We start from the raw sequence: 22967 nt of genomic DNA, 5'->3' as shown, positions 1-22967 counted from the left end.
AGAAGAGGAAAATGGATGACCCGGGGAATCACAGACCAGTCACTCTCACCTCTGTGCCTGGCAAAATCTTGGAGCAGGTTCTCCTGGAAGGCATGCTGAGGCACATGAAAAACAACAAGGTGCTTGGTGACGGCCAGCATGGCTTCACTAAGGGGAAATCCTGCCTGACCAGCTTGGTGGCCTTCTATGATGGGGCTACAGAACTGATGGACAGGGGTAGAGCAGTTGACGTCATCTACCTGGACTTATGTAAAGCATTTGACACTGTTCCACACAACATCCTTGTCTCTAAATTGGAGAGACATCCATTTGATGGATGGACCACTCAGTGGATAAAGAACTGGCTGGATGGCTGCATGCAAAGAGTTGTGGTCAATGGCTCAATGTCCAGCTGGAGACCAGTAACGAGTGGTGTCCCTCAGGGGTTGTTGTTGGGACCGGTCTTGTTTAACATCTTTGTCGCTGACATGGACAGTGGGATTGAGTGCGCCCTCAGCAACTTTGCCGATGACACCAAGCTGTGTGGTTCGGTTGATACGCTGGAGGGAAGGAATGCCATCCAGAGGGACCTCGACACGCTTGTGAGGTGGGCTGATGCCAAACTCATGAGGTTTAACCATGCCAAGTGCAAGGTCCTACACCTGGGTCGGAGCAGTCTCAGGCACAGCTACAGGTTGTGCAGAGAAGAGATTCAGAGCAGCCCTGTGGAGAAAGACTTGGGGGTGTTGGTCGATGAGAAAATGAACTTGAGCAGGCAGTGTGCGCTCGCAGCCCAGAAAGCCAACCGTATCCTGGGCTGCATCAAAAGGAGCGTGACCAGCAGGTCGAAAGGGGTGATCCTGCCCCTCTACTCTGCTCTTGTGAGACCTCACTTGGAGTATTGTGTGCAGTTCTGGTGTCCTCAACATAAAAAGGACATGGAACTGTTGGAACAAGTCCAGAGAAGGGCCATGAGGATGATCAGGGGACTGGAGCACCTCCTGTATGAAGAGAGGCTGAGAAAGTTGGGGCTGTTCAGCCTGGGGAAGAGAAGGCTGTGTGGAGACCTCATAGCAGCCTTCCAGTATCTGAAGGGGGACTATAGGGATGCTGGAGAGGGACTCTTCATTAGGGACTGTAGTGATAGGACAAGGGGTAACGGGTTAAAACTTAAACAGGGGAAGTTTAGATTGGATATAAGGAAGAAATTCTTTACTGTTAGGGTGGTGAGGCACTGGAATAGGTTGCCCAGGGAAGTTGTGATTGCTCCATTCCTGATGGTGTTCAAGGCCAGTTTGGACAGATCCTTGGGTGATATGGTTTAGTGTGAGGTGCCCCTGCCCATGGCAGGGGGGTTGGAACTCGATGATCTTAAGGTCCTTTCTAAGAAGCAGCCAATCTTTTGGCCTGTGTGTGAGTAGCCCAGAGAAGACTGCAATCCAGCTAACTTGTGTTTTAGCTCTTTAGCAAGGCAATTTTAGTCTGACGGGATGCCAAAGCAGTACTTTAATGCAAATCTTTTTCACAATATAAAATACTAGCACTTACAAAGTTCTTAAGAATTATTTATAGTTTGCAAAGCAAACTATAAATAATTCATTTATTCCACACACATCTGCATCATTTGAAATGCATCAATGGTTTTATCAATACAGTGCAATGGATTTACAGTGCACAGAATAGACTTGGGGACATTTGGGCTATCCAAGTATTGTTGATCTGAGCATTATTACTATAGGTAAACTGAAATAAATTCCTTCAGTTATTACCTGATTTTTTTTTTTCAGCATGGTAAATAAAACTTATTAGTTCTAGGTCATTAAATTTAATATTAGACTTTAAAAGAGCCTAGAGATTCTATGACGTTATTAGTAGAACATGCAACAAAACATATGTGCTTCAGTAATAAAGATAAAAGAATGACTCTATTATATTTAGATATTAGTTACTAGTGCATTTTTCAGACTGAGTTTTGAGATAAAAGCCAAGCTGCCATTCTCAGATGTGAGATAGGCACACAGTGGTTCTGGCTCTCACTGAGTGAGAGGATTCCAAGTAACTGAGCCATTTCTAAACACGCCATTGAGAGCCTTTTGCTAATTTACCCACTGTTCCTTTTTGAATAATAAATACAATTTTGCCAGTGTTTCAGGTGAAGTGAGTGGGCAGAGACCTCAGAGAGAAGGACTTGATTTTCATATTTTTTTAAGTCAACTTTCTATGACCCTGAATGTGTCCTTTGGTGTCCTGCACCTCAGTGCTCCTCACTGCTTGAATATATGGTGCTCTTCATTTCAACCGTTATTATTCTCATGTGGCTACAACCTCTCTGCAAGGACTGTCTTGCTGTGACTGGGCAGTGTCTAGCACAAAGATGCACTCCCGGTTGGAGCTTCCAGTCACTAACATACAGCCAAAAATCCTGGCAACAGCCACTGCTATATACACTCTGTCTTGCAAGATGCCAACAGCAAGGCTGGAAACACATACTTCAGGAAGTAAGTAATGATGGCACGTTGCATCCAATCAATTGCAATAACCACGGGCAGTATATTAAAGGCTGCTATTATGTTTTTCTAATAACAATGGCAGCCAAGTACTTTTGATGTGGGAAAAATGTATTTGCCATTAAGTACAAAGACAGAAGATGAGCATAAGTCTCTGAAAGTGATGATATGATTTACTCCCTACTGCTTTCCTTGACATTGGCCTCAATGCTGCCTCCCTGTGAAAAAGGAGTATCAAATTCACAGCTGATAGGAATCACTGTAGCTCCATAGAGCCACAAATACAGCATTCATAACCCAACCAGCTTCTCAGGCCAGGTCCGTGACTACAATGACTACAAATTACTGTCTTCAGGAGAAATCGGGTGACTGAGCTGCTCTTCAGCAGGAAATGCTGGCACCTTTCCTTATTCCATTTTTTACCCACCATTACAGGAACACTGCAGCATCCCATGGAGCTTTTCAGAAACACAAGATAAAACCCTGTGTGGGATGAATTACAGGAAAAGCCTGGTAATTGTAAAGCCTAATTACAAAGTAATGTGGAGTTTGAGAGCAGAACTGCTAAGCAGTTAGAGACTGAACTAATGAGTGCGCAATCTGTCACCCGTGAGAAGGCTAACGAAAGGCCAGCACAGGACAATCCTGACACGGATAAGCAAACAAAGAAATGCCCAAATAACACATTCGAGATACACAGTATGAAATAAGCTGCTAACTGGAGCTTGTATGCATGCTTAGCATATGGACAACATAATTATACCTGTACAGCAAAGGCAAGTTCACAATAGAGGATGGTAATAGAATGGCGCGGGGTTCAATGCATCAAGGGATGAGTAGAAGAGCACAGAAGAGGGTAGGGGATGGATGGGGCTGGAAAAGAGACATGGCTCAGATTCTTTGCACTTGGATTACAGAACAGGGAAATAAATGCTGTTTGATCTCTAGCACAATCTCAAACTTCCTGTGTTTTACTGCTTTCTACCTACTATACCTTATATACTATACTATTATGCTATGTTGTCCTGAAAAGTGAAACACTCACAAGAAATCCAGTGTTTACTTACATTATGGAACAAATCAAAGTGATAACAGTTCCTGGCAGTGGAATTAGAAATAAACTCTTGAGAAGTCAATTCTGGTCTATGAATGTGTTGCTCCCCTCCAAAGTGTTCTTAACTGAGTCAATGACAACAACTGGACAGTAGAAGACAGCAGCTAATTAAACAAAAAAATCTTTTGTCTCATTAAAGCTCTAGAAAAAAGTTAAAATTGGAATTTGAAAACTGACATCACAAAAATTGTAGGAGATTCAAAGTTCCATCTTTCGCACATCTCTCACTTTGTGTAAGTAAATTTAATTGCAATTCCAATAGAAAAGACGCAAACATATCCATAAACCAGCCACAAACTCTGATTGAAAGGTTAAAGCCTGTAATCTTTGCACTGAAACTGTAGTTATGTCAGTTTTGAGACAGGTTCTCACTTTTTTTTCTTTTCTTTTTTTTTTTCTTTTCACCCTAGCTCTTGTAAAATCAATGGAATGACAAATCATATGAAGTTGATCAGAAATACATTATTTTTTCACTTGCCCACTGAGAATCAAGAAAACACTTAAACACCAGGTCATCCTATCAATTTCAGTGAGCTTTCAACATGTATTTAAGTGCCTCCCAGAATAGTAATTTTTAATTTTGGATTTTTTTTTTTTTTTTTTTAATTGTAACACTTGCCCTAAGGCTCATCCAAGTCAAAGACCTTGCTCCTTCAGAAGATTTGAATCAGTCCCTTGTTAAATGGGAAGAAAATGGGTATTATACTGACTGAACTATTTTGGGAGCAAATGCCTCAGGTGATTCTAATACTCCTAAACATGTAGCATGTTTCATCTTTGATGAGGCCACCAAACTCCAATTTTCTGCAATAATGAAGAGGAAGAGGAAGGAAACAAAGCTTTGAAGAGCCCAGATGACTGAATTTTGCAAATCTCTGAATGACCATGATATTTTGCTATTTATTTAGCAACGGCAGAAGGGGAAGAAGGGTACAAAACAGCTACCTACAATTTAACAATTATGCAGATTCTCCACAAAACATCAACTCACTTTGTGAGTTGACATGCAATTTTAAACATGCAATTTTTGAATCTGTAATTTTTCTGCTAAGGCATTCTAGCACTCTTGTTATACCAAGTTTATTAGTTTGGCTTTGGCATTCCAAAAACTGAGAATAAGAGACCAATAGCAATGTGCACTTGGGAATCAGGCTACTGGTCTTTTGTCTTGCTTATCAGGATTATCAGGACCTTAATCAGGATTTCACCACTTAGCTAGAGAAAGCTGTGAAAAGCAACTATAATGCAGAAAAGTAATTAATGCTATAAAATGGCTTTGAGTCCTTGGATGAATGACATTGCAGATTAGCGTCTTGCCCTTAAATGTGAAGTCACCCTTGGGTAATTGTAAGAATATCTATTGACTTCATAAAATTTCTCTTGACATATTAAAATCATTATCAGTGGTGTTAGTAGCACAGCAACAGAACAAGTCCTTCTGAAATATCTATGCATGTTTGCACAATACTGCTTAGTGCTTTGTCCTTTACAGGAACAATAATTTAGTAATTTTAGATCATGCAAGACTTACGTTAAATTGTGCTGGAGGCAGTAAGAGTACATGGGAGGATGGAGAGTGATATTAAACCATTCAAGATTGGAGTCTTAATAAAAGTTTATATGACACCAGGATGTAACCATAATTGGAAAACCAATGGAAATACTTTTTTTTTCAAAGACTGCAGTTTTGTGGAAAATGTGCCTTACATCCATGTAAAACTATACTCATCAGAGGGAGATATTACACCTAGCTCTATGGCAATACTTCATTCTCTGTTCCTGCAAGTTTAATTCATTATCACTCCCTTGTACTCTAGCAAAGAAAGAAAATAGCACTAAAGGTCTTAATAATGCACTTCTTCCTTCATAAGGGACATTAGGGATATCAGTGCTAAAAAAAAGGATGCTAGGCAAATAATTCTGAATTGCAATGCAGGTAATATATTTCCATTATCCTCAGACCCAGATACTGGCTATGGGGATCACCATTCCTCCAGAGAATGCAGCCTGAAAAAGAGCTCCCACCCATTGGCAGGTGTGTTTGTGAAGGTGCATGTCATCCGCAATTGCTTTCCCCTGAAGTTGACTTGGTGGGAGAAGTCAGAGACAGCTGTACTGAGGGCAGCTGGGGAATGTGTTAATTCAGCACTACCCTTTAACATATATTAAAATTGTTCCCAATGGGCATAACAGACAAGGAAAGCCAAACACAAAGATTGATTTTACCCAGTTCCCCATGAAATTCAAAAGAAAAACTAATCACCTCAGTGATAATAGGAGTTGGACTGGAACCTACATGAACAGCATACTGCAAATCATTTTTTCTTGCCAAAGCTTGTTCTGACTGCAACAATTTCCAGCAAGAGCTGGAATTTACATCCCTCAAAACAGCTCTACTCCAGCAAATGCTACATGCATTAATTCAAGCATTATTTGGTTTTCCCCTGACTAGAAAATGCAACGCAGTGGAGGATAAAAAGCACACACGGCTTGTGTATAAGCACCAGCCCAGCTGCTGCTACACCACTATTTGCCTGTTGCTTAGCAATGCTTCACCTCTCTGCCAGAAAAAAAATGCTTTGATGAGGGAATATAAACCTGAAGTTTATGGTTTATGGTAAAATAATGACTGCTAGTGCTCCAATCACTTCTTCCAATCACGTGCTACATCACCTACTGAATGCTGGAAGCTTTTGGGACAAAAGGTGTAGTTTTCAGTGCCTAGCTATGAGCCCACTAGGAGAGCCTTAAACAAAAAAATAAAATAACAGTGCAGAGGTGTTTGCACATTTATCAGGAGGAAAGCTGGAATAGGAATTTGAGGGCACGGTTCTGGGCCACTCTAGCTGCTCTTGCTTAAGCATGGAGCTAGACAAGATAATCCCCTGAGATCCCTTCCAATGCCAACCATTCTTTGAGTCTGTAATTTCTAAAGCAAAATAAAGTAAGAACACAGTAAGAATAAAGAAGGAAATAAAAAAAAGAGGTTCCCAGAGAGCGAAGAAACAAAGCAAAGACACTGTGACATGTTCATTCCTCACTCACCAGTTACCCATTTAGCCTCCGGGTCATGAATTTTGAAATCGTCACTGAAGAGATCTTCCACTGTTATCTTCTTCTTCTGAGACAAGCTATTATCTTCAACTGTAAAACATTCAAAACCAAACTGCCATTACTTCAAATCTGAAATGTATCTGAAAGTACAACAACTGTGAATAGAGCCATGTCATATCTCATTCAAAAATGGTCCACATTAAGCTTTCTGTTGCACATAAGCCACTTCCAATTGTCAGTTTTGTAAAAGGACCATCTAGTGGTTCACAAACAGAAACATCCTGGTCATTTATGCCTTGACTCAGCAAAACCACCAAGATATGGTCCAAATCACATATTTTCAGGCATAATCTGATAAAAAAATTTTAAGAGTCATGAAAACACACCTACAAATGTCATAGTGCTATATAACGCTGACTATACTTAGGAAGTAAAACTACTTCACACTAAGACTATAGTGAAATCATTAGTTAAATTTTAAAAAACTAATTAAAAGTGACTAAACTTTTATAGCTTATATTTTTATTTCCTTAAAATCTGTCACTTTCCCCGCAAAGAAGTATTCCCTGTATGTCTTCCTCCACTGTCCTCCCTACAGGCCTCTCCACATTTCTCATGATTTAGTCAGAGGTCTCCAACAAACTTGTGATGCAAAGCACAATCTGAAGAAAGCATAGAACTGATTTCTTCCTGCATATGTATTATTGTTACAAGGAAATCTGTCCCATTTGGATGTCACCAAGACTGAATATGCATGAATCTAGCTGAATGACACCAAGGCACAACTTTAACCACTTGAAGTTTGTCACAGCTAACATCTTCTAATTTCTACCAACACCTCTCCACTATGTAAGTTTACATAAATACAACGCAGATGCTCCTGGGCCTGTAACTGAAGTGTTTATGTTGAATCAATGGATTCTTGGGCCTCAGAGATGAAGAGTACCTGTACTACATCACAGAACTCTATAGTGGGTAATTAGTTAATATAAAAAATGGATTTTAATTTTCTCAAAGCTGCAATATTTAGAGAAAAATTAAACCCCAAAAATTTTTATGAACATATTCCTTCTTCTCTTTTTTCCACCAACAGTATTTTTTTTCTTTTTTTGTTATGACAAGCAGTCACCTTTTATGAATAATTTCCATTCAACTTTCAAATTTTTGGTCAAAAAATATTTTCATGGAAAGCTTTCAGTCAGCGTTAAACACATTTGCTCTTTAAAGGAACATGTAAGGCCATATTCTGAGTATTTCACAGAAGGGATGTGTGCTTCAGCATCTCTCCTCACTACAGTATCCTCATGCCTGAAGTTTGTTAGTATCATGCAGCCTTAGCTATCTTTAAAATTGCTTAGTACAAAACTCCTTGCACTGAATACGCTTGCTATTAGAAACTGTGGAATCAGACTCTCTGAAGCCATTTATTACACAAAAAAAGTCTTCTTTACTTACTTCCACCAAATTGAAGTCCCTGAGCTACCTGAGATCACTGAAAATTACCTCTGAACAGTGTTCTGTTCCACTAAAAGGTGTTTCAATACAAACTATCATTTCTATTATATTAAATTATATTCTTCAATTTTATATCTTTTTTTTCCAAGCCTGGATGAGGTTTCAATCACACTTCTCAACGTGGCTTCCAAACACCAAGACACATTAATACAAGTCCTCACCCAAATCCCACTGTGTGACAGCATTATGCCAGGTTCTTCTGCATAATTTTATTTATTAAAATGGAAAATATAGTGCAGAGGAACTCCAGGAAACTGTTCCAGGTAGCTCCCACCATGGTTCAAGGCTCCAGCACTGGATACCTGGGGAGATCAGGCAGTGCGGAGCATGAGGTTGGAGCCCACATACAGCCTCTGAGCTGGAGATTTGCAAAGGGGCAGGATGGGAAGCCCTTTTCGTTCCCTCCTTTTGTGCAGGGTGGAGACAGCCAGTCTGGGAGCTGCACCACCTCTATACCCTCAAAGCACTTCAAATGTTTTGCAAGAGAAAGCTGGAGGAGGTAAAGGCAGCAACTGAAGCCTGCACACTCAGGAGACTCCCTAAGGCAGAGAGATCCCCTCTCTGTCTCCTTCAGTGGGCTGCAGTTGTTGCTATAGGTCCTATAATGAACCACAGAAAACATTAATCAGCCACAGATCTGGGGAGAAAACAAATAACTAAATAATCAATCAAACAATGATTTTTTAGTAAAGCATTCAGATTTACTGACCTCTCATCTAACTCACAGGTAAGTCAGAGCACTCATTATGAATGCCCACTCTATTCCCCCGGCCCCAGTGGAGACATGTGGAGGAAGAAGTGCAATCTTAGGATCTCAGATAATCCAGCCTGAGCAGCAGCCTCTGAGCGTGCCTTAGAGGATCTCAGCCAGCTGGTGGACACAGGCTATGTCCATACTCAACTGCAGAGACCCTGGGAACCTCCTTGGATTTATGGAAGGAGAGGATCAAGCATGTGCCGCCACCTTTCTGTGGTCGTTTCCTGCTCCCAGAAGACCCTGATGGCAGCTGCCACCCAAGCTGCCAGTACATCTGCATGGCAGCAGTGCCTGTGTCTCAAGGACTTGTGATTTGAGTGCCAAGTCAGAAACCCATCGTTCAATCAGCAGTTACATGCTGAGAAAACCAAGTGAAAATCATGTCTCTTTTATACCTGACTCAAAGTTAAAGGCATGATGAGAACCCTGTGCTGCTTAGACTTTGTAGGTTCATCTGTCTGCATCTCATCCATGAAGTCAGTGCACCCAAAAGGATATGGGCTGGACTGATAAAGCCTTGTTCCCCAGAACACAAACAGAACAAAGATCCAGAAATCCAGAAAAAGCAATCAAAAAAGGGCTATGAGCTGACCTCCCTGCCTGTTTTGCCTCTGTAGTACCAATCATCTTTTTCAAGCTTCCTCTCAACTCTAGCAATGCTCAAAGGCTGCTTGATGGGTCAGGTTTCTATTACCTTTGGGTTGCCATCTCTCTTTCCATCACCCTTGGGGTTCAACTATAGGTCAGTGTCAGACGCTCTCCTCAGATATGTCTGATTATTGTGCATTGCAAGCATGTGGACACAAACTTTCACCACTTAGTGCTTCTTTTGAGAGTTTTGTTCTAGAATACCAAAGGATATACAAATCCTAGAAATGCTGAAATTTTATTACAATTTTTATGAGACCTAAGCGTTAGCTAGCAATAAAGCACTGCTACCGTAATTACACTGTCTGCTGAATGCAAAGAGCACTCTTCCTAGTTTCTAAATTAATCTTAAAGCAGGGTGAGTGACCTGCCTCTGAGATACCCAGACCAGCAGGGATTTCAGCCTTTCTGCAGCTGAATCAAGAATTAAAATTTTCTTTAAAGTTTTGGGCTGATTTGCAAAAGAATCTTGAAGAGATATATAAATCCCCTTTTCCTCACTTATTAAATAGCTTAATCATTATCTGCTCTCCTAAGTAAACCTTCCCCATTCCACACTTTACCACTTGCTCTTGGTTTGGCAGAAGACTGCCCAGGAGACTACCCCCAGTTTTCATAGTAATGGGAAATACCGCCTCCATGATGCAAGTCATGGGTCCACTTTTCTTTGTCTAAACATGGTTCTACAAGACTGCATGCTGCACACTATCCCGTATGTGTCCCAAATTACTTTCTGTAGACATTGCATGATGCTCAGCACTGGGTTTAGAGCATCTCTGAATTGCATGCCTTGATACTGCACTGCAAAAGAGGCTTTCAAGCCAACAGCAAAATACTTAGAGAAGCATAGTTTCCCAGCCAGGAAGATGGCCAAGATAGGCAGGAACAAGGAAGGAATGCAGAGGTTGTTTGTACCAGTATGACAGTGTCAGGCTGGACTCCATTATTATCATCAGAAGGAAGACTTAAAATATTTGAAGTATTCTCAAGCATTGTGCTCTGCCCATGCCAGGCTGTATCACTCCACTTGAAACATTTCATGGTGTCTCAAACGTGAAAATGTTTTTTTTACTTTTGTTTTGTTTTTCTGATGTCACTCTTCACTTGGCAGCAGCTCCCCATCCACAAAACTGCTTTGCTTCCTTCCTTTGCTGTCCTCCTGTCCCTTCCTTGCCTCTTATTCAAATATCCATCACTTATTTTTCAGTTTGGCTAACAAAGCATACACATTTCTTCTTCCAGTGAACTACTTTGTGGCAGGGAAAGCAAACTCTGCTTCTCCTTTTGGATAGACTACTCCATCTTCCCCAATCCTACCTTGTTAGGATGTGCTGTCCCCAGTCAAGATTATCAGTATAATATTTTTTACATTTGTCAAACCAGCCTCTATGTCTCACTTAGCACTGGCCAATGGGAAATGCCTGTGAATGAGCCTCCTGCCACCCTCTGCCATAGTCTGTCCTTGTAACAAGCTCCAAGGCCAGTGGCCCAAAGAAGACTGAACTCAGCTGCTGCCAAACCACAGCAGTAACCTAAGATATCTATTTTATCCTTGGCAGAGTCTCACAATGAAGCAGTCTGGATCTATAATAAAAACAGAAGCAGTACTGAGTTCAGAGGTTTTATATTTGCATGTGGTGGACAGTTCTGAAACACCATCAGGGGAAAAAACAATCCAAATCCAGTTGACCAGCAAATAAGGTAATTAGAAATCTAAAAAAATATGAATGGAAATTTTACCATAGGAAATGACTGCATATTCCTAACTTTTAAGCACAGAGACCCTCTCAACAGTGCTTTCTGGAGTTGTTGCAAAGTACATAGTAATAACTGTTATTTATGTATATACACGTGTGTGCATACATATCCCAAACAGATAACATCCTTGTGTATGCATATATAAACACACAAATACACTTGTGACTTTTATTTATTTAATGTGGGTATTTCATATTCCTACTCCATATTACATTAAATACAAGGCCATTATAATAACCCATATTTACTCGTGTTTTCCTAAATTAGAGAACATTAGCTACAGGTCTCAAAGCTCAGCACACTTTTTCTGTTTAGGCACTTATCAGGACAACAGAACTGCAGTGTCTGTAGTCACAATAGTCATTACTGGATTTTATGTGTGATTTTGTTTATGGAGAATTGGGAGTAGGGTTCAGGAGAAGTCCTAAATGAGGTCTATAGTTGAACCCAGAATTGAAACAAGAAGTGTTAAATCCTCACCAGATATCATTCTGACCATCAATATAAACAGATTTCAACTGTATTTAGTAGGTATGTTTATGCTTCTCCCTATGTATCTGTCTATACAGAATCCCGGTCTTTGATGGAAACTGCACAAGTCTCATCTATGAAGTCTGAGCCAGTGACAGGTTCTTGAAGCTCACAGGTTTAGAAATCTATGCTTTGGTGTGAAGTTTTGAAAAGTCTGGGGCTACACTTCAGTAAAACAGAAAGCAACATTTCCATAACTAATGGATAAGGGATGATATTTCTCACTGCAAGTAAGTGGTGCCTGATGTGAGTACAGCCCATGGACCATTCTCCAAAACATCTCAGAGATAGATGAAGTGCACTGTCCAAATGTGTTAAATCTGAACCCTAGCAAAAGCAATTTCAGAAATGACCCTTAATTAAGTTTAACCTTAATGAATTTCGTTGTGTAATTACTCTGGCATGACCATGTGCTACTTATATTTACACTAAAAACTTCAGGATAGCATGAAATAAACTGAACATGGCATGACAACATATAATCAAAGAATAATGTAGCAATTGTTCCACTCATTTTCAAATTAACTCAGTGCAGTCCTGTACTTCTTAATTTATCATTATCTCCAGTATTAGCAGTATGTGGGGTAAGAGCTGTGTCAGGGAAGATGGCCCAGATCTGCTGAACTGCATGTCAGTTTATAAAGTATGAGCTAGAAATTTCTGCCACACAGCTTAAGTCTCATTTTTCTGCTTCACCATCATGTGCTCTTCCATTTCCTAAGGCTTCATTTCTCCCTTTTTTTCATCCCCCTCCTCAGCAGTGTGCTCTCTGTCCTGCTGTCCCCTAATCACATGCACTCGTCCGAGAAGTAGCCCCTTTTCTCCTCTAAGTCCCTCTGCAGGGATCCTTCTGCCTTCTCCTGTGTTTTGTAGCTCCTCACCATTTCTGATACTGAATTTTCTGTCTTGTCTCTCCACTGTTTGTCTTTTTGTATTCTGATCACAACCTTCTTAGAGCCATGAAAGAGCATTATTTCTACTCTGTAAGTAGGCATGGAAATTTACAGGGCTGTATAAATACATAATAATCAATAATCATAATAATACCACATTAAAATTCAAGCCTACAACCTCAGCAGCTACTGTAAGAGAAGTAATTTACAGAGGTTATGTGCAAAGAACTTTGCTGAAACTTGGTAAAGGGGTAAATTTAAAGAATCTCTTATTAGGAAGTTACTAATTATTTACTGTGATTAAGGGCTATCTGCCTCACAGTTATCTGGAATTGTTTTGTAAAGCTGAAACATGATGGTCTGATCTAAGAATTGCTCCAGCTGAACAGGGTAGGATTTAGGTGCCTAAGCATAGGAGATGCCATCCAGCTGGTGGCTGTTGCTCCATGTGGGCACGAACTTCAGGAAGTCCTGTGTCCTAACTGATTGCCCTATGTCGTTGTCTTTCATACCCTGCACATCTAAACTGACACTACCCATCTACATTTAGGCAGCCAAGTTTCACACTCCTACCTTTAGCTCCTCAGGTTACATCTTTGAATTGAAATTCAAAACTCAAAAACAATCTACCTCGGAATAGCCTGGAACTCAGCATCACATCAAGATAAAGAACAGGAAGGATGACTCCTTTGATGTCGACTATACAGTCAGTTTGCAAACACTTTACAGAGGAAAAACAGAATGGAAGTGAGTTAAAGGTTATAAATACCTGGTGTCAGGAGAATAACAGAGGTGACAATCAGGGAGCAGATAACGAGAATAACAAGTAAGGCAATTGCAATTCCTTTCCAGTTTCTTTGAGGAGGATTACTCCCCACCAGCTCCTAGAAACATCAAAGGAAAGTGAACATTTAGAAAAGGCACTTAGACAACGAAACAAACAGCAGAATCCAAACAGCAACCTATGTCTGCAGAAATACACTATGCACCATAGGTGAAGCCCATAAGCCAAATACAATTCGTGTCATTATAATACATTTTGTAACTAATTGAATCCATCCCAAGTCACTTTATGCCATGAATAAATGCAATGCACCCATAGGATGCTTGGTAGTGAAACCCACACTCTCCATTGCCTCCTTGCGTATGGGCACCAGCTGCCCACACCAGCATTCATCCAAAGTCATTTATCAAAAGCCCATTTCCTACCAATCCTCATCAGGTCTGGGAATACAGAGTTTTATAGTAACTTTCAAGAGACTGGTATAATAAGATGCCAGAGAAGAATATAGGAAGATAAATAATTCACAGGGTCATGTACGGACATAAAAGTCAATAAGAATATCCCCATGGTGAACTTTTCTGCTTTCCCAGAAAACATCACATCTCCTCAGGCCACTTTACATGCATTTCTAGGATGATAGATCTAAGCACATGAAGACAGGCTTCACGTCTAGCATATACATTAAATTTAATCACATCCTTAAAATTTTAGAATAAAAGCTCCATCACTATTCACTTATTAGCTTTGATTGCACTGTGGTTATACCATATGTTCTGTCTACGATGCATATAGCACTCTTGCTCTCAAGACTGAGGCTTTTTTGAAGTGCTTTGTTTGCATTCACAAGATCTTAAAAAAAAAATGCACTTTATCCTTTTCATGCTTTTTTGCTGGATTCCCTTTAGCACTGCACATTAAGTGTGATTTCATGCATGCACTGAAGCATCCCCAGGAACTGTATGAAGTATCAGTGCACTCCACTTCCTTGGAAGGCTGAATTCACTCAAAGGATCTGGCCTCACAGCCAGAACGAATCCGGATGCGCCCCCTCCTCACTGACCTCACCAATTTAGAATTTTTGCCTCATCTCCTTTACTATGAGGGATGGTGGGTCTAAATCAGACATGCTGACATTCTTCTTCTTTCTTTTCTCATGAAAATTAAAAGCTTTACAATAGACTAAGATCTGTAACTCAGAGAGTTTGTTTCACTTACTGTAACTTTCTTTTTTATGCACAGTAATATGACTTTTCCATTACAAGTGCTACATATTCACAACAGAAAGCCAGGTTTGAGGCATTAAACATCTCAGTTAGCATCTGTATTTCATTATTTATTCTAGTTCCAGAAAAGACACAGTGGTTCTTTTCCTTCTGGCAGAGAGTTAACATCACCTCCCCTCTTTGCCTTCCCATCATTTGCACTTGGTTTTCTGTTGAAAATGAAAAACAATTAGAAGGAACAAATTTATAGTTTATTATACTTACAGGAGAAAAATATGAAAAGTAGGTCAGGTGCCTTGAGAAATGCAATTTTACCAATAAGCAAACAGAAAGAATATAAATATTTGCATTTTTATAGCATCTTTACCCTAAGCATGAATACAAATCTTAACTTAGCCTTCTAACACCTTTTTTTTACGAAACTGCTACAGTCTCCACTTTTCAGATGATGCAAATAGGCTCAAAAGAGAGTCTGTGACATTCCCAGGGTCACACACAAACTGTGAAATAAAGCCAGGAAAAAAAATCAAGGTCTTCCTAATAAGTGGCAGAAATATTCTTCCTTTCACAGCAGGGCACAGTGGGACCTAGTGGAGTGACTGGAAAACTGAGCAGAAGCAGTTGAGAAACCACAGTCCCAACCACTCAGCCATGCTCTAAGAGTGTCTAAGGACAGACGTAAACACAGCCTTACAGGACTGATGGCAACAGTGATATTCCTGAAAATAACCTAACAAACCTCTCCCTTCCCAATGGTCAGAAGTTAAAAAAAATGACAGAAAATAGTTCACAGACTTGAATTTGATCTATAAACCCAGATGTAGTTCAAAAGCTTATTAAAACCTTGCATTAAGTGAGGTTTCCCCATCCATGAGTCCCAGTGTGATGGAAATCCATACACATGCTTAAGCTTTCAGGATATCAATACTTCTACTGAATCCATTATCACATCATAATCCCATTAATTTTTCAAGCATCCAATCAATATTTGAGCAAAATCACAACAAAAGAAGGCTGGGAATTTCTAGTGTATCAAGAGGAGGAAAGCTATTCATAAACCAAACGCTAGGGTTTAATACACTGGAAGGAAGCAGAAAGGAATGATTTCAATTTAATTTTAAAACTCCATCAGGAAATTTTCCCTCATAAGAAACAAGAAGAGATAAATGACATCTCTAAGAAAGGTAAACAGCTTTATTCAGCACAGATTTGGAGAGCAGCTTTTTTGTTCTTCTCAGTCATTTGAAGTTTCTTTCAATGGAATAATTTACAGTAAAACTGCTGCACACACATCATACCACATGCATGATAGCACCACTGCCTTAGATCTTTCCTATCTGGATTTCTGTTAATTCCAGAGAGACATTGCTGTGTCACTGTGACATGCTTTTACTTCCAGGAGACTACAGCCTCACCACCAGTCCAGGATACCCTGTGTCCTTGGCACCAAACTCCAACCAACTGAGTTCCCACAAATGGACATCAGCTTCCTAGCCCCATTGCCAGGAAGGTGTTTAATTAAGCCCTAGACAGGTGCAGATTCAAGCACATAAATAATGTTCTTGAAGTGGCACCTCAAAAGGTTTCCAATACACAGAACAACACTATAATTTGACCATTCCTGAAAGATCCCAGCTTGCAGATATAAACACAGAGACTGAAACCAACCAGCAAGCAGACACCCTTCATGAACCATGGCTGCTTTGCTTGGAAATAAACGAAGCATGCACAACTTCTGCTCTGATGAAATGATTCTGCCAAAAACAACATAAAAGGAAACATTAAAGCAAAGTCACTCATCAGTAGGAATCACCTACTCTCTGCTTCTCACAAAGGACAAACACAACGCCTGCATGACCTCTGCAAGCAAGCTAAAGCCTTGTTTTTTCAGCTTGGTTTTTCTCTTTTGTTTCCTTTGCTGTTTGTTTTCCATGCCCTTATTTCTCTTACATAAAACCTTATTTGGTTTTGGATTAGGAAAGTAAAACAGATGTTACTACGGGTTTTAACATAAGCGCACTTCATTGATGCTGCATACTAAAAACTGTGAATGTTATCAGTTTCATCTTAATATATGACTGAAAAATAACACTACCCTCCTGTGAAGTTGACTTTGAAGCCATAAATCCAGACATCTACAGTATTTTAAGACTCTAAAATACAGATCTGTGATGACATATTTTCCTGCCTGTGAAAGAATCGCTGTACTGACATGTTACGGATGAAGGCTGGATGCTCTCCAATCCAAGATGCTGTCAACAAAATTATTTCTGGCATGTTTATTTGAAACCCGCCAAAAGTCTGCCAGCATAGTGGCCATATTACAGTAATACAATAGCTTCTTAAACCAAAAACTCATCAAGCACAACTTCTGTTTGGTTTTTGTTTGTAGTTGTTTGGGCTTTTTTTAATAGCCATGTCTATATTGCTAAATGAAAGAATACAAACATCACTTGTCAAGTACTGGTATTATTTAATAAAAGCTATACATCCTGGACCAAAATCTCTGAAGTATCAATAGCAGACGATGCGGTGGGCGTCTTCGTCTTTTTCAACTTAGAGTTGCCACTTCTGTGCAGCACTAACAAAACTTAAGTGTGTTATAGAGGAATATATACAATCTAGATCCATGTGCTGTATGTGAGCGCCTTGCTGAAGCACGTGACACTGGCCTATGGCTGCAGACAGGAGACTGAGTTCTAACCTCAGTTATACCAGTGTAAATCAGAAAGAAGAGGAAAAGAAAACAAAAAACCAGAAAACTAAAGAAATTAATGCTATGAAACAAAAGCAGGTGAAAGATATTATATTAGCTTCAGAGGTGGCAGGATGGGGTTTGTAGGAGTGGTTTTGTATGGTTTCCTTACTTGTCATTCTTGCAAACTCTGCTTCTTGGGTTTTCTTTTATTTGTTTCTAAATTTTAACTAAATAACCTGAAATATTACACTAACAAACAAATAAATGAAAAATCTTCTAGCAAGCTTGTTAACACACAATTAAAAAAATATGTATTCTACTTTCAAATCCTAGTACCTTGTTCTGAATTAAAACTTCTGTTTGATGGCATAACAGTGAGTGCAACATCAGCTTACCCGATTTCAGAACATGGCACAGAACAGTAACTTTCCTGAGCACTTAAGGCGCAGGAAGACTGCTGTCGCTGGCAAAACCTCCTGTGAAATTCAGTGGACAAATAATCTTGCTGTTAAGCAGGTCTCCATAATAAAAAGTGTCTGCAGATTATAACTGCTAAACAGTACAACAAATGAGATAAAGAGCAGCTAACCCATATGGCTAGATTATTAATCTTGTGCTGCAAAAAAAGAAATGTTAATTGCAATGATAATGGCGATAAACTAGATACATTGCAGTGGTTACAGCAGGAGGTTCACTGAGACCTCTGATTATATGGCTGATCAACAGTGCCTTACTGTCATTGCACTCCTCTGCATGCCTGGATCTTCTGATGCTCTCCTGCCTTAAATTTAGGATGGAGGTTCTTTGTGGGTGGGAATCATTTTTGGTATCCTGCTGGGCACAGTGGAAACCTCAATCACTAAGAACTTACGCCGTATCATAATATGGACACACAATAATAAGCACATAACTGCATCTTTCTCATCTCTGAATTCAAGCTGAGTTACTTTTGTTTGGGGCATTTTTATTCATTTTCCTTCCTTTTGTTCTCCTCCCCACTTGCCTCCCTCCCCCCTTGCTGCTGCAGACACCCTGAGCTGTGCTCCAGCTGAAACGTGATGCTGAATAGCAATCAGTTTGCAAACAGACTCAGAGACAGAGCCTACAGCAAACTCAGCTGCTCAGATGCTAAAGGTGACACTTTAGAGTGAGAGGAATAAAAACTGGGTTTGTTTTTACAAATGAGGCATGGTGTGTATGTGGCTTTCCTGCAAAACCCCAACAGAAAGACTTGGAGGAATAAAATCATCTTGCCTGTTGCAGCGATGAAAGACAACTACATTATGTTTTTCTTCATCTTCTGTTGATAATTAACGCTTTTACTAATAAGGAGCAATGACTTACTAACAGTTAACATCTTTGTTTTCTAATCCCCAGCACCATGAGAAAAATCTTTTACCCTACATACAACACAACACACCACCCTGCCCTGCTCTTTCATGAATGCCCTAAAGCCCTTGCTTTTTGGCCCTGTAGCTCCATCTCCTCTCACAATTTTCTGCAAAGTGCACATATGAAAGTGCTTTGAGGTTCAGCATTAATGGAGTGTTTGAAAGCGAGTGAGAAAAAGGCTGTATCAGTAACACTCATCTCTCTGTAAAAATAAACCTTGCGTGTTTTATGCTTTGACAGACCTTTCAGCCTTACATGTTCCCATTACAAAGCCAATAGGAGAAAGTGAATGCCATCTGCATCTTACACCTAAGCACTAGCTTTAACAGATGATGGGTCTTCCACAGTTGTAGAGCAGAAGGCACCAGATCCTCAGTTAGCATTGACTGACACAGATCATTTGCTCCACTGGAGCAAAGCCAGTCAGTGTCATCTACAAATGAAACGCAGTGCTACTTCTATATTTAAAAAAAAATCTGTAAAAAGATCTAAATACAGTAGTATCTGGAATTCTTAGCTGTCATGTATTGCAGAAATGGGTATTTAATAGCTTCCCATCATTTTTACAAGCATTATGATGAAACAGTTTTGGATCACCTCCAGACCTAGTAGCACTAAAAGATTAATTTAGCATCTCTATATTTTGAACTGGCATTTCAAATGACTTTTGTACCCAAGTATAGAAGACACACTGCAACATCCTTCTACCCTCTTAAAACGTATAAATAAGCAGTGTTGCCATTTAAAGCATTCCCAAATTATTACTAGTGCTTAGGGAGAGAGTGACTACATGGAATTTCCAAAATAAATTAGAAGTTGGGAATGTGGACTCTGAAATCCTACCAGGAGCCTGCTCTCTAGGTCTCAGAAATTCAAGCTGTGAACACCAGCTGGACCTGTTGCATGAAGAATGGCTCCAGCCAAGAGCATGGCCATCTTCTGACTCATGGCCATGAGAATGGAGATGGCAATATTTTAGGTGTGTAGTACACACAACACACGTGATTAGAGCTACTTTTAGCCCAGAACTATGATGATCTGGATTTAATGCCATCTTATTAATCTTCTTCAGTTTCCCACCGTCAGTTTGGTTCAATCATCTGCTGTAACCTAGATATTTTTTACAGCACCTGGTGCGTGGGACTGTGAATCCTCACAGGGGCCCTTAGCTTCTACTGTAATTCAAGTTATAATTAAAGATCCATTCCCAATGGTGACAGAGCCCATAAAATCAACAGCATATCTTTGATTTTATTTCAGTGTTTGATATAAGTGCACACATTTATCCACTAAAACAGTAGCAAATCATCTCCTAGGATGAAATATCTGCCGCGGCACCAGTAAAATTTGGTTTGACGCTAAGGATTTTATTCTGTAAGAGTCTCTATGTTCACCAAACCTGTGAAAAGCCTTGGCAAGCCCAAATGCCACAGCTCACATCACTGACCCCAGGACCCATTTATGTCACAGCACTTGCTTAGCTCCAGTTTTCCCACTATAATGCTCTGACAGCCTGGCTCCTCCTACACTGAACCACAATGCGTACACAAACCTTGAAACGGTTCATACCCTTGACGAAAACAGCTGCAAAAGGTGATATTGCCAAGCCATGCCAGGATGACACCTCTCTATTTATTGACGAATTATAATCTCAAGAAATGGCAAAAGAAGCTTCTCTGCAAGATTTGAGAACTTGGCAAAACCACCTCCCAGTTTTGTTGTCTCCCCTAATTGCAGCAAAATGCCATTCTGCTTATGTTTGTAAAAAGGCAATTATAATTTTCAGTCAAACTGTATTTCAGAAGAAAAAAAAAAGAAAACTTCATTCAATTTATGACTCAGAACACCAAGAAATAATTTATGATTAGGGAAGTAGTGAGGTATTTAATCTCCCTGGGTAGAAAGACAGCATTAGAAGTTCTGTTAAATATGATATTTTACTAACTCCCAGGGTTTTTTGTTTGTTTTTTTTTTTCCTGTAATCTAGTTTGTAAATAATTTGTTTATAAATGGCACAGGAAGGAAAACATGAGGTGAAAAGAATTTAATTCCTGAATAATTTGTTTCGGAGCAACGTGAGAAAGAGCTGTGAAGACAGCTGAGTTTTGAGGTCGCCACGCTGCAGAGACAGTGAGAAGAGGAATATAAAAATCATGTGTACAGCAGGGGGGGAAGAAAACAGGTTTATCAATTTCATTTTGCACTCTCCTGAGGTGCCTATCAAACTCAGGATGCAGAAATTGCACTGCGTGCTAAGAAAGTAAAAATTACCTTGTCAGGTTACTTGCAAAGACTTCTGTGGTACAGTAATTATTATATAAACTTATGTGTGAATTAAAGCAGCTGCAGGCTAGAGGAGGGCTGCTCCTCTGTTGGTTGACGTATGTAACTCTCATTAACGTACAGCAAAGTTTCATGTATATACAGGGAAACAGAAAACCAGAAAAAAAGAGAATAGAACCCTCAGTACAACCTACCATGCCAGCCACCATCTATCATTACTATCTAAAATAGATCGGCTGCTTTTTGTTCAAAATATGTCTCTCTCATCATCCCTTCTTATAGGATGACAGTGGATTGGGGATTTCAGGTGAGGTTCTTGGCTGTTGCTAGGGCTGTAACGCAACAGCTCCTGAAGGTCCTATGGCCATGGAAGCAGTAGGGCAAGTCAGGTCAGAGACAGGATGGATCCCAAAGTCCTGGAGTCAACTGGGAGGTGAGGGACATGGACAGACCAAGGGGCAAGAGGATAGACAGGATGGGATAACACTGCAGGGAGGATGAGGCTGCAGTAACAAATCAGAGCTTTTGGGGGAGAAAAAATCTGATCAGAGCCTGTAACAATGGGATTTCAAAAGGTACCTGAACCTCCATGCTGAGATATGACATAAAATGCTTTTATATACTGAACTAATTAAAATGCCTAAATTAACAAGCATGTGATGATAAAATCTATTTTGTATGCTAACTAAAACACTCCCTGAATTTAGGAAAGAACTGGTAAAAAAATCATGTATTTCTGTCCTCCGTGGGACTCGAGTGATGTGTGTTTTACATAAAAGCTCGGTTCAGAAGGAAAAAAAAAAAAAAAGCTAAATAAGTCAGTAGGATCTCACAAGAAAGAAAACTTCCTCTGCTTCAAGCCAGAATTTGCTATTAAGCACAATAACAACATTTTTAGTAGCATGCCTGATTCCTTTAATTTTTTCCATATATCATAATTAGTCAGATTATGGTGCTGCACTTCTCAAGCATGTGAGTATCCTATTAAAGTCAAAGTATTGTGTAGGAGGTATGTAAAAAGCAAGCTCCAGAGTTATTCTTGAAGTTAAACTTCACAGATGATTATTTTTATACATCTTTTACACAACTTTTATTTCAAACACCAGTCGTTTACTGTTTTAAAAAAAAACAAACAAACCACAAATTTGATGTATGGATGTTTCAAAGACAGCACAATTGCATTATTCATCACTGTAGAAATATTTATATTAAGATGCTACCTATCTTATAAGTTTACCTTTAAGAGAAGCTTAATTTTCTGTTGTTTCTAGGATCAAGTCGTATTTGATGTGTGAGCCTCTAATGCCGTTTCCATCTGCAGTATGCAGTCAAGATTTTAATGAAAACTATAGAAGGAATATTCTTCTCTGATACAAAGTTTAAGAGTGTTGAGAAATGTTAAAACAGTGCTTTTAAATTAAGACATTAGCAGTTCTTGGAGTAGGATGCAGTACAAAAGCTCTCTCCCAGCTAAGTCCCCTTCTCTACAGCCCAGATCTTTTTGCTTAGTATCATCTCCCCTTCTTTCCATCTCCTAAACCTTTCATTCCTGGTTTCATAAGGATATACAAACCAGTAAAGAAAGCAAAGCAAAGGGCAATTGTCCCAAGGGCAATTGGCAGAGGACACCTCTCAACCACCACAGCCAAACACTCTCACACCAAAACAGTCCCTGGCTCACTCTCAACCCCAGACTTTGCTGCAGCATTTCTGGTACAATCCTGCTAGTAATGGGCCAAAACCATGCCTGGGAGCATGCTAACAAACAACACCAGTGATCACCTATGCTTGATCTCCTGCACTTCTCCAAGCTACTTCACTATATAAAAGG

At 39.8% G+C, this 22967-nt stretch overlaps 1 protein-coding gene across 9 annotated transcripts in view; it reads right to left on the bottom strand.

The window, feature by feature from the left end:
- DPP6 (dipeptidyl peptidase like 6) overlaps positions 1-22967 on the bottom strand; it is a 563983-nt gene that overhangs the window by 167629 nt on the left and 373387 nt on the right. For all 9 annotated transcript variants that reach the window (XR_009965358.1, XM_062621474.1, XM_062621476.1 and 6 more), the window contains exons 2-3: positions 13526-13640; positions 6646-6744 (exon numbers count right to left, since the gene is read on the bottom strand). Coding sequence is in view for 8 of the 9 variants with exons in the window: in XM_062621474.1 (XP_062477458.1) it covers positions 6646-6744; positions 13526-13640 (214 nt within the window). In the remaining variant the exon portion in view is untranslated. The remainder of the gene's footprint in view (positions 1-6645; positions 6745-13525; positions 13641-22967) is intronic.

Source organism: Pezoporus occidentalis, unplaced genomic scaffold, assembly GCF_034315485.1.
Source record: "Pezoporus occidentalis ecotype Australia unplaced genomic scaffold, CSIRO_AGI_Poc_V1 ctg23, whole genome shotgun sequence".
Lineage (NCBI taxonomy): Eukaryota > Metazoa > Chordata > Aves > Psittaciformes > Psittacidae > Pezoporus > Pezoporus occidentalis.
The sequence above is the reverse complement of the archived record's forward strand: the minus strand, read 5'-3'. Positions and strand labels throughout refer to the sequence as shown.